The sequence below is a fragment of the Apostichopus japonicus genome, chromosome 16, assembly GCF_037975245.1.
Source record: "Apostichopus japonicus isolate 1M-3 chromosome 16, ASM3797524v1, whole genome shotgun sequence".
Taxonomy (NCBI): domain Eukaryota; kingdom Metazoa; phylum Echinodermata; class Holothuroidea; order Aspidochirotida; family Stichopodidae; genus Apostichopus; species Apostichopus japonicus.
The window spans coordinates 14,698,277-14,710,944 of NC_092576.1; the positions used below are offsets into that span (position 1 = coordinate 14,698,277).

A 12,668-nucleotide genomic window follows, 5' to 3' on the forward strand; every position below is an offset into this window, starting at 1 on the left:
TTTCTTGAAAATAATCTTGGAAAAACAATTCAACTTAGCAGGAGTACTCACTCTGCAATACAAATAAACAAAGCTTTGATGTTTTATTCACATGTGACGTCACATATTGTTGCGAAATGTAGGTTTGTTAATAAAAGGATTTGTATCTTTTTCCTTATTTTGATCTACTTCTGTTATAGTCCAGATTGGTATTTACATTTAATAGGAATGCTTAATTTATAATTCTCACTTCCGTACCACGACCTCGAGGCCCACCTACAGATATTGACATTATTATGAATAAGATATTTTCTTAATAAGTTTTTCCCCATATCAACCTTTTCCACCCATGTATTATTTATATCTTAGATTTCGTAAACTGTGACTTCCATTAGCTAAACTTACAGAGCTGTATGGAGAGGGCGCTTATCAAGCTAACACTTAACACTCACTATCAGCTTAATAATCCCAATAATTGGCATTCAGGTCTTCTTTCTCAATCGACGTGTTTCAAACTTCTGTCATGTGAACGAAGAAGGTGAAAGCTTTCAGTTCGTTATGAAAAACATCGGTAAGTTGTCTACCTTTGACTTAAAACTCGCCAACATGGCTTGTTTGCTTTTAGTTAGTTTGATTCTTTCATTATTTATTGGTGCTTGTAATGAGTTTCATTTTATTTGTTTATAGGTTATCTCATCGTTTGCTAAATACCACTTCACGACCGATTTCGTCTTTTTGGGACTCATCAGGTGAAGGTAGGAATCGATCCCCGGTGATTATAGCCACAGTGTTTCTACTGGCGCGAATGCGTATTAATGACTTAAAGTGGAATTGTTGTGGTGTGTTGATCTTTAATAATGTTTACATATGTCTGCCATACTACTTGCTACACGTTCAGTTCAGTAAAAAAAACTCCATTTTGGCTCAAAGAAGTGGTAATTCTGTGTACATTGACAGATTCAAAGCACCAGGGGGGCAAAGCTCTAATTTTGCAGCAATAAAGAGTTCTTACTAATCACTCTCATCTTTCGTCATTTTGCCATCATCATTTTTTGCATCGCCGGCGTCGTGGTCTTCGCAGTCATCGTTGTTTTCTTTCTTAACTTCAAAGAAGACGACGGATCATTTGTCATTTGCTTAAATCAGTTTATGAATGATATAAACAAATCAAGACACGCAACTAATGTTTCCCTTTTCATCACTACAGATATCCTCTTCGCTCTAACCCGGAAACGAGCATTGTAGTTATTTGACCATGAAAGGGTATTGCATTTACATCCTGGTCTTGGCGACGTATACAAACTGCCTAGAACCTTGCCCAAAGGAATGCTATTGTCCTGGATGGCGTATCTTTCAGTGTGATGGAAATCTCATGAACATCACCAAATTCCCTGTGTTAGAACACTTGGATGTGGGAAACCTTATCATTATCAACACCGATATTTCAAGTTTAACGAGTGGAGAAGTCATTCTGCCTTTTTTCCCAAACCTTATAGCCGTTGCTCTGAAATTCTGCAACATTAGATCAATCAATAATTTAATTTTCAATGCCACGCGAGAGGTTGAAAGTTTGGACATAGCTTACAACTATCTCACATCGGTGCCTGTTCAAAGTTTTCAAGTTCTTACGCAATTGACCATCCTTGACCTAAGTGGAAACATGATAACTCAAGTGGAGGCCTTCTCGTTTTCGTGCTGTGATAAACTGATGTTTATTCAACTTCGCGAAAATTTGATAACGAAAGCACGCTATGAAGCTACAGACGGACTGGTTGAACTTCAGACGTTACAATTGTCGAACAACGTATTCGAAAGTTTTCCATTTCCGACAGAAAACGAGATTACTTTCTTTGTAAAAAGTCTGCATTTAGTATCAAATAACATTTTGAAATTAAACGTTGCGGTTCCTACCAAATTCCCAACTTGTTCGCATCTCGATTTATCAAGTAATTATTTAATTGCATTAGACGACTACGGATTGCACGGTTTCCCTCTTCTGGAAACGCTGAGAGCTCCACGAAATAATATTTCTTTTGTTGGAAAATCTCTTTTCGGAGACGAACCACATGGCCTTCAGGCGTTAGTTTTGCACGAAAATGACATACGTGAGATACCATCGATGCTCTTGACCAGACTACCCAACCTAACGACTCTTTCACTTGCAAAGAACAACATTTCTAATATCCACAATTTTGCATTTGAGCATAATTCTTACTTGAAGTACATCAATCTAGATGAGAATAATATTCATACGTGTTCGCCATTGGCTTTAGTTGGTTTGGACAATCTTGACACCCTGCGTATTTCTTTCAACAAGTTATCTCTCCTACCGATCGATTTTTTCCAGGTTAATCATGACTTTGGACTTTATTTACGTGGGAACAATTGGGGATGTGACTGCTCAATGAAATTTCTATATGATTGGTTTCTAAAGACAAGGTTTTTCCATTACCATGTGGACTGTGACACACCATTAGAATTGAAAGGTAAGAACTTATTGGAGTTAGAATTAAAAGATTTTTGTACCGACGGTGATGTTTCCACGCAATCTATGGCTGCTTCTACGGTGCTAAATACAAGAATGTTTGTGTTGCAGACTGAATTGATTGGCATATTATTTATGGTATTGGTTATTGTAACAATTGTTTTGTGCCTCTTCAAATGGTCTTCTCGAAACAACTAAATCTGTACGTTCATTTTAAGTATTATTTGTATCGTGAATACTGACTATGTTGCAGGAAAGATTAGATACTAGAGAACAAGAAGCTGGAAACATAAAATCTCGTTCTATTTCATGCTCGACTGTGTAAACTTAGTCTTTATCACAATCTAGGTTAACAGGTTCTGCCGATTATGTTGCAAATATCCATGGCCATTAGCAAATCTTATAATGGCTGAACATCATTAAATAGTTACCATTACTATGCAAATCAGCTGCGTGACGTGCAATTAGCTAGTATTATTAGCTTACTCTGTAAGAGGAAGACAAATTCCTCGTTAATCTTACTATATTAAATGACTGGCTTTAGCCCATTCCAACATTTGCATATATATGTATTTATATATATATGTATGTATATATTTCTATATATATATATATATATCTATATATATATATATATATATATATATATATATATATATATATATATATATATATGTATATCCAACAGCTTGTTTCGGCCCTACAGTCCTGTGTGCATGATACTACGGATTTCATCCGGAAAATTGGGGAAATAAAAATCTTCCCCCATCTATTCTGTTAGTTACCTTGGATGCGTCTTCGCTATACACAAATATCCCTAACGAAGAGGGCATTTCGGCCTGCATAAATGCATTTAAACCGATACGTGGCAAAACCCCCACGAAGGAAGAATTGGCCGAATTGATGCAATTAATCTTTACCAGTAATAATCTGGTATTTGGCAACAAACACTCCATCTAAATTCATGTCCCCGCAATGGGTATCAAACTGGCACCGTCTTTTGCCAACATCTCTGTGGGAAACCTCGAGAAAGAATTTCTTTCTCGACAAAACTTGAAACCACACACGTGGTTACGTTTCATTGACGATATCTTCATGATATGGACCCATTGCGAGGAAACTTCTAATACTCTTCATTGATGACATAAACTCGTTTCATCTCACAATCAAGTTTACTACAGATTTTTCTGGATATAACGTTCACTTCCTGGACACCACTGTGACCCTACAAAATGGTTCACTCAAAACAGACTTGTTCAATAAACCCACGAAAAAGCACATATACCCTTTACCAACCAGTTGCCATCCAGGTGACTGTTCCAGAAATATTCCGTACAGTCAAGCGTTGCGCATTCGATGCATTTGCTCCTCTGAAGTCGATTTTGATTCCCACACTAAAGAACTGTAACAACACCTCCTAAACAGACAGTATTTTCGGGGTACTATTTGAAATGACATCAAAAAGGCCAAAAGCAAACCCCGTACCGAAACATTGACGTACAAAACTCGTCAAACCAGTTCCAAAAGGGGTACCAATAGTTACTGCATTCCACTATGGTCTCCCACCACTGACTAATATCTTTCAGAAGAATTTTCTCACAACTACCTGTCATCGCATTTAAAAGACCCAGTAACCTACGGGATAATTTAGTTCGGGCATCTTTTCAGGATGACACCCCATTATAGGAAAACAAAACAGAAACTACAGGATCATCGCCCTGTACGTAACATTGGAAAAAGGGGTAAATTGTCGATTCGACTGGGGCCTTTTAGTGCAATCGAACCAAATTTGGCATAAAATAAACTGCCTATCATGTCATTTTCCTCATCTAATGCAATATTTGCAACTTACAATACGTTGGAGAGTCAAAAAAGCACTCTAAGAATGAGAATATCACAACATAGATCGGCGATCAAGACAAAAAAAGATCAACCAACCTGTTGCAAATCACTTCAATCTCCAAAATCATTCAATTGAGAATTTGCGTATTATTGCCATTGACCAAAACGATTCTTGGACAGATGAATCTAGAAAAGGAAAATGAAATTTCTGGGAACTAAACCTAATGACCACGCCACCATTCGGTTTAAACATCAGAAACGATTTGCCTTCCCAGATGATCCAAAACAATTCCTATAAAATTACGACGGAATCGGATTAAAATAATCCGACACGGATTAAAATAATCCGATTTTCCCCAAACTTCTGCTAAATCCAGCAAAAATCAGTAGGTCGCTTTGACTTCACAACCATGCCGAGACTCTTCTATATAAAATAGTTTCAATTCCTGCTACTCCTTGTCACCTATCCCCACATATTTTATAACAAATTTTTAAATTAAAAAATTAAACCAATTATTACCTATAGCAGTATCTGCCTCCTTAGTTGTAATTAATCCCAAATTTTCCAATTGAACATTGTTAATAATAAAGCCCTTAGAATTGTTTGCGTTTTTCTCATATGGATTTTATAAAAAAAAAAAACAGATGAATTCTAACTATGCTATGTTTGATTATGGCAAACCATATGATAATATTATGCTATATTTGCTGTGCTATACTGTATAACTTGTGTTATAAATGTTATGCTAAATCATATTACGCTATGTTGCGTTATGTTATGACATACCATATTATAATATAATGCTATATTGGCTATGCTATACTGTATAACTTATGTTATAAATGTTATGCTACACCATATTATGCTATGTTGCGTTATGTTATGACATACCATATTATAATATTATATCCTATATTTGCTATGCTATACTGTAGAACTGATGTTATTAATGTTATGCTACACCATATTATGCTATGCTGTGTTATGTTATGACATACCATATTATAATATTATATGCTATATTTGCTATGCTATACTGTATAACTTATGTTATAAATGTTATGCTACACCATATTATGCTATGCTGTGTTATGTTATGACATACCATATTATAATATTATGCTATATTTGCTGTGCTATACTGTATAACTTATGTTATAAATGTTTTGCTACGCCATATTATGCTATGCTGTGTTATGTTATGACATACCATAATATAATATTATGCTATATTTGCTGTGCTATACTGTATAAATGTTATGCTACACCATAGTATGCTGTGTTATGTTATGACATACCATAATATAATATTATGCTATATTTGCTATGCTACGCTGTATAACTTATGTTATAAATGTTTTGCTACACCATATTATGCTATATTTGTTATGTTGTACTATATAACTTATGATATAAATGTTATGCTAAACAATATTATGTTTTGTGGTGCTTTCTTTGTATGTTTTCAATAACCAAATCCAGGTTCTCTTGGGTTTTGAGAGAATGTCTCCCGGTTCCGCTTACGTTTTAATAATCACACAAAAGCTATTCGTGATAATTTTGCAGGGTTCTCAGTTTCCGAACATTTCAATCTTCATAGTCATTCTCTCAAAAGCCTAAAATGTATTTTTATTGCCTCGAACACAAATCCGGTCCTGAGCGTAAACGTAAAGAAATCGATTGGATCTTTCGTATTAAGTTTCACATCACCGGCCTCAACAAAGACCTGGGACCCCAATAATTCTATCATTCTATCAGTTCTACAAACATATGTAATCCGTTCTTTGCTCCTTAATCCGCTTCCTGTATAGTCATGGTTTACTATTTGGTTCTAATTCCATCAATGCAACTGCACTTATCTAGCGTCATACTTTCATTGTGTGTTATATTTTTTACTTTTCATTCGACTGTCATATATTGCTGACGAAGATCCCAGGGGGACCGAAAATTCCAATATATTTTCTAAAACATTACTCCTTATTTGTCAATTGTGAGTCATATCTTATTTTTCTTGTTTTCTTTATTATTATTTTCATTTTGGAGTTAACGTGGATTTTCGTTTTGATATATATATATATAAATATATATGTATATATATATATTTAATTATTTCTTAATATATTTTATATGTATATATATAATATATATATATATTATATGTAAATATATTTTATATATTTTATATATATATATATATATATATATGTATATATATATATATATGTATTACATATTACATATGATATGACGTACATATCGCGAACGTTACAGCCTGCCATGCCCAGTTGGTATACGTATAGCGTTGCACATAATATACTCTCACACTCAAACCACAGTTCATAAACTGTTCTTCGAAATCGCTGGAAAAAAAAATTCACGGATCAAATTAACAGTAAAAGGAAACTTGAAAAGTATTCGGAACACCGAAAGATGAAACTTGGCGGAATCGATGTCAAAGCAGATTATAGTACCGAGAAGCTTAGGCTTCGCAGAACTGTCCGATTTTAATCGTTAGGGAAGCCTACATGCGCACATTCGCGTTGGAGCTGGATAGCGCGATGTTTAAACAACGAAGAGTCTGCTGTTAAAACTTATCTTGTGTCACACAAAGACCACGAAACCACCGATCTACTACATATATGGCGGATTAAGGAGTTTTTGAAAACATATCTAATTTATAAGAAATTTAACCAAAATTTGAGGAAGAAATTAATCTATACAAACGCGGTTTTTGTTGTGATTACTGAAGGTACTGTACGGAGCGTGGGTTTTGTCGCAATCTGCATTAGCGTAGATGACGTCACGTTCTGTACTGTTCATATCATATTGGAAATGTCCATCCTTAACGTTTAAAAAATCATTTCTCTGTCAAACGCAACATTGGCGTTCTCATAACTTCACAACATGTTTGTAAAATTATTTATCATATTTTAAGGTAACTTCTTGGGCCACCAGACAATCCTTTAAAGTGTTTGGAAGTTCTATCCCTCGTCTTATACACAAACAACAATTACATGCAGGGCACCGTGAGTTAACAAAGAAAGATGGAGATAAGGCAACGAAATCCCTTTTTCTTCTGTAGTGAATGTGATCACACAAAGTGCACAACATTCGACAAATTTTCGAGAACTTCAAGAAGAGGAATTTTTTTAAATAATCTTGGAAAAACAATTCAACTTAGCAGAAGTACTCACTCTGCAATACAAATAAACATAGCTTTGATGTTTTAGTTACATATGACGTCACATATTGTTGCAAATTGTAGGTTTGCTAATAAAAGGATTTGATCAGATTTGTATCTTTCTTAAATGTTTTGATCTACATCTGTTATATTCTATAGCGCCTTATCCAATCAGAAATTACTCAAAGGCGCTTTACAGTAAAATACATACAAACATGATATACAAATATATAAATCGATAATATAAGGTATAAAAAGGGGAGGAAATTTGTTATATACAATCTGAAAATAAATTGTATAAAAACTGCAAATGGAAAATCGAAAATTATACAAACAAAATCTTAAAATTTAAAATATATAAAAATGTGAACAATTTTAAATTTTAAAAGCGCTATAAATGCAAAATGGAAATGCGTTGTAATAATGTGACAGTATAAATAGTATAGAAAGCACGGTTAATGGAATACAGATCTAAATAGAAAGGTTTTTGACTAGTTTTTTAAATTCATCTATATTTTTGGCACATTTAGCTTCCTCCGTTAAACTGTTCCATAATGTCGCAGATGAGTAATCGAAACGCCTGTTACCGTATGTAGAAGTTTTAATGACAGGTTTGGTAAGTAAGGACTTGGATTTTGAGCGTAGAGATCGAGTAGGCTTGTATTTATGAATTAATTCAGAGCGGTAGATAGGGGCTAAACCATTAAGTGACTTATATGTATATAACAGAATCTTATAATTGAGCCTGCAATGAATAGGCAACCAATGTAAGTCACGTAATACAGGTGTAATATGCTCATGTCTACGAGTGCGACTTACAAGCCGTGCAGCGCGATTCTGAACTCGCTGAAGGCGATCGGTCAGCTAATGAGGCAGGCCATATATCAGGACATTGCAGTAATCCAGTTTGGATGTCACAAGGGCATGGATTAAAGTCTTACACGCATCATCTGAGATATACCTTCTAATTTTGCCAATATTTCGGATCTGCCAATAACAGGACTTACAGATAGAGTCAACTTGATTATCCATGGTAAGATTGTGATCAAGATATACACCTAAATTCTTTACTTTAGGAACTGAACATATGGTGTTAGGTCCCATATTTATATACAAGACTTGAATAGCATTACCCTGAAATTTTGGTGAAAATACAATGAACTCAGTTTTGTCTTGATTAAGTTTCAAACAATTTACCCGCATCCACCTGACTATATCTGAAAGGCATGCTTGGAGCTTTAATGATACGTCATTCCAGGACTCAAGGGCACCAAAATGCAAATACAATTGCGTATCATCAGCATAACAGTGATAGTTGATGTTATGGCGCTGAATTATTTCTCCAACTGGACGGGTAAACATACAATATATCAAAGGACCAAGTACAGATCCTTGTGGCACCCCAAACCTTAGCTGTTTCTCATCAGATATAACATTATCAATTTGTATACATTGCACTCTGTCCCTAAAATAAGACTTAAACCATTTTAATGAGTTTGACGCAATTCCAAAAGTATGTTGGAGACGATTATAGCCACAGTGTTTCTACTGGTGTGAATGCGTATTAATGGCTTAAAGCGGAATTTTTGTGGTGTATTGATCTTTAATAATTTTTACATATGTCTGTCATACTACTTGCAACACTTTCAGTTCCGGGAGGGGGGGAATCCATTTTGGCTCAAAGAAGTGGTAGTTCTGTGTACTTTGTCAACTTTAAAGCACCAGGACAGCTCTAATTTTGCAGTATTAACGAGTTCTTACTAATCACTCTCATCTTTCGTCATTGCCATCATCATTTTATCATCGCCGGCGTCGTGGTCTTCGCAGTCATCGTTGTTTTTCTTTCTTAACTTCAAAGAAGACGACGGATCATTTGTCATTTGCTTAAATCAGTTTATGAATGCTTAAACAAATCAACACATGCAACAAATGTTTCCCTTTTCATCACCATACAGATATCCTCTTCGCTCTAACCCGGACACGAGCACTGTAGTTATTTGACCATGAAAGGGTATTGCATTTACATCCTGGTCTTGGCGACGTTTGCATATTGCCTAGAAACTTGCCCAAAGGAATGCTATTGTCCTGGATGGCGTATCTTTCAGTGTGATGGAAATCTCATGAACATCACCAAATTCCCTGTGTTAGAACACTTGGATGTGGGAAACCTTATAATTGTCAACACCGATATTTCAAGTTTAACGAGTGGAGAAGTCATTCTGCCTTTTTTCCCAAACCTAATAGCCTTTGCTCTGAAATTCTGCAACATTAGATCAATCAATAATTTAATTTTCAATGCCACGCGAGAAGTTGAACATTTGTGCATAGCTCACAACTATCTCACATCGGTGCCTGTTGAAAGTTTTTAAGTTCTTACGCAATTGACCTACCTTGACCTAAGTGGAAACATGATAACTCAAGTGGAGGCCTTCTCGTTTTCGTGCTGTGATAAACTGATGTTTATTCAACTTCGCGAAAATTTGATAACGAATGCACGCTATAATGCTACTGACGGACTGGTTGAACTTCAGACGTTACATTTGTCGAACAACGTATTCGAAAGTTTTCCATTTCCGACAGAAATCGAGAGTACTCTCTTTGTTAAAAGTCTATATTTAGCATCAAATAACATTTTGAAATTAAACGTTGCGGTTCCAACCAAATTCCCAACTTGTTCGCATCTCGATTTATCAAGTAATTATTTAAGTGCGTTAGACGACTACGGATTGCACGGTTTCCTTCATCTGGAAACGCTGAGAGCTCCCAAAAATAATATTTCTTTCGTTGGAAAATCTCTTTTCGGAGACGAACCACATGGCCTTCAGGCGTTAGTTTTGCACGAAAATGACATACGTGAGATACCATCGATGCTCTTGACCAGACTACCCAACCTAACGACTCTTTCACTTGCAAAGAACAACGTTTCTAATATCCACAAATTTGCTTTGGAGCATAATTCTTACTTGAAGTACATCAATCTAGATGAGAATAATATTCATACGTGTTCGCAATTGGCGTTAGTTGGTTTGGATAATCTTGACACCCTGCATATTTCTTTCAACAAGTTATCTTTCCTACCGATCGATTTTTTCCAGGTTAATCATGATTTTGGACTTTATTTACGTGGGAACAATTGGGGATGTGACTGCTCAATGTAATTTCTATATCATTGGTTTCAAAAGACAAAGTTTTTCCATTACCCTGTGGACTGTAACACACCATTAGAATTGAAAGGTAAGAACTTATTGGAGTTAGAATTAAAAGATTTTTGTACCGACGATGATTTTTCCACGCAATCTATGGCCACTACTACGGTGCTAAATGTGTTGCAGACTGAATTGATTGGCATATTATTTATATTATTGGTTATTGTAACAATTAGTTTGTGCCTCTTCAAATTATCTTCTCGAAACAACTGAATGTGCACGTTCATTTTAAGTATTATTTGTATCGTGAATACTGACTATATTGCAGGAAAGAAAGATTAGATACTAGAGAACAAGAAGCTGGAAACATAAAATCTCGTTCTATTTCATTCTCGACTGTGTAAACTAAGTCTTTTATCACAATCTAGGTTAACAGGTTCTGCCGATTATGTTGCAACTCTCCATGGCCATTAGCAAATCTTATAATGGCTGAACATCATTAGAAAGTTACCATTATTATGTAAATCAGCTGCGTGTGCACTGTTCAACTAGCTAGTATTATTAGCTTACTCTGTAAGAGGAAGACAAATGCTTCGTTAATCCTACCATTAAATGACTGGCTTTAGCCTATTCCAACATTTGCAATTATATATATATATATATATATATATATATATATATGTGTGTGTATATATATATATATATATATATATATATATATATATATATATATGTATATATGTATATATGTATATATATATATACATAGGTTCCTGTTTGTTTTTCATCATCTAGAACTGAATCCTCCTGACCATCTCCTTTGTTATAAATATTTCTCATTTCTTCGTATTCCAATTTTCTCTTCTTCTGGAATGGTTTCTCTAAACACCTTTTTCTCTTGACGTCATGGATGATGTTGTCCCTTGATAGAGAGCATTTAAGAAATAAAACCAAATATTTATACTTTCAAAACAACCAACCGAGATTTCCAATGTACACTTTACAAACGAATATGGTTTCTTAAAGTTCACGTTTGGCAGAGGTCAAGGTAAATGCATGTACTTTTCAATGTTTGCCCCTACTTTGATCCAAGGTTGCCAATTGTCGACCCATCTCAGAAATTGAGTGCAACTATCTTCCTAAGACTGGATTCGCTTGCAATAGTGCAGTTCGTATTTTGAATCAGCCAAATTCGAATTCTAAAAATAGGGAGCAAGTCTACTAAATTTGTCATGAGGCCAAACTTTATTAGCCAAGATCTTGACAAGACTTCCTTTATTTTGACATATTTGCGGATTGATGTGAGTAGCTGATGGATCCTGTCCGGTGAAGGCAGACCTTGCATTCTGTGAGGACTGTCAGTTCACGATACATTCCAGATTCTCGTGAATGTTGTGTTTGTATAACTTCTTCCTGCTCTAAATTATTACAGACCAACATATCGTCAAGTTACATGAGCCGTTACACATCTTTGACCACAGGTTTCTGCCACCCTATTGAGACCCTTTGTGATGTGGACAGCCCAAATGGTAGGGCAACTTCATAAAATCTTGCATGAATCTTTTCTTGAAGGTGATGAATATTTTACTGGTTTTTTATCTGAATGTGAAGATATCCGTCTTTGAAAACCACCGTCGAGGACCACTTGCTCTGTTTGAGTGTGCAATGGTCATTGGTAATGTCTCTGTGCTATATCTATTCGATTTCATTAAAATCTTAATTTGTTTCAAATTGACAAGAACTTGTCTTTCTTTGGTAACATGAAAAAAACATAGAAGAAAGAGTCCCGTTACATATTTTGAGTCCGAAGTATGAGCCATGTGTATAGTCTTATGAGGTTGACGTAATTATTGTCTTGTTATGACATTAAATGTTGATCATTCAAATCTTACTGCAAAATTCAGGGATATATGTTTTTAAATTTTGATCGTGTTTTCCCAATGACGTAATCGAGAGGAATAGCCCTTGTGTGGACGGGTTTTCCTTAGAAGAAACTTAAAAACAAAGTTTTGCCAACTATGTTCAATGTTAATC

The 12,668-nt window shown here is 35.1% G+C and overlaps 1 protein-coding gene across 5 annotated transcripts; it reads left to right on the forward strand.

Moving 5' to 3' along the window:
- Positions 1 to 408: 408 nt before the first annotated feature.
- LOC139983253 (leucine-rich repeat transmembrane protein FLRT3-like) lies at positions 409 to 10,033 on the forward strand. Of its 5 annotated transcripts, XM_071996680.1 has the most exons (4): positions 409 to 550; positions 667 to 734; positions 1,187 to 2,465; positions 9,444 to 10,033. In XM_071996680.1, exons 3-4 carry the CDS (start codon positions 1,235 to 1,237, stop codon positions 9,479 to 9,481), a joined length of 1,269 nt encoding a protein of 422 aa, XP_071852781.1. In that variant the 5' UTR covers positions 409 to 550; positions 667 to 734; positions 1,187 to 1,234; the 3' UTR covers positions 9,482 to 10,033. The 5 variants fall into 5 exon arrangements, with proteins under 5 accessions (XP_071852781.1, XP_071852779.1, XP_071852777.1 ...); XM_071996678.1 differs by lacking the exon at positions 9,444 to 10,033 and having other exon boundaries at positions 667 to 751; positions 1,187 to 3,013; XM_071996676.1 differs by lacking the exon at positions 9,444 to 10,033 and having other exon boundaries at positions 1,187 to 3,013.
- The last annotated feature ends 2,635 nt before the right edge of the window (positions 10,034 to 12,668 follow it).

Coding starts and splice junctions, on each gene's coding strand:
- LOC139983253 (XM_071996678.1), top strand. CDS start 1,235: ATGAAAGGGTATTGCATTTACATCCTGGTCTTGGCGACGTATACAAAC.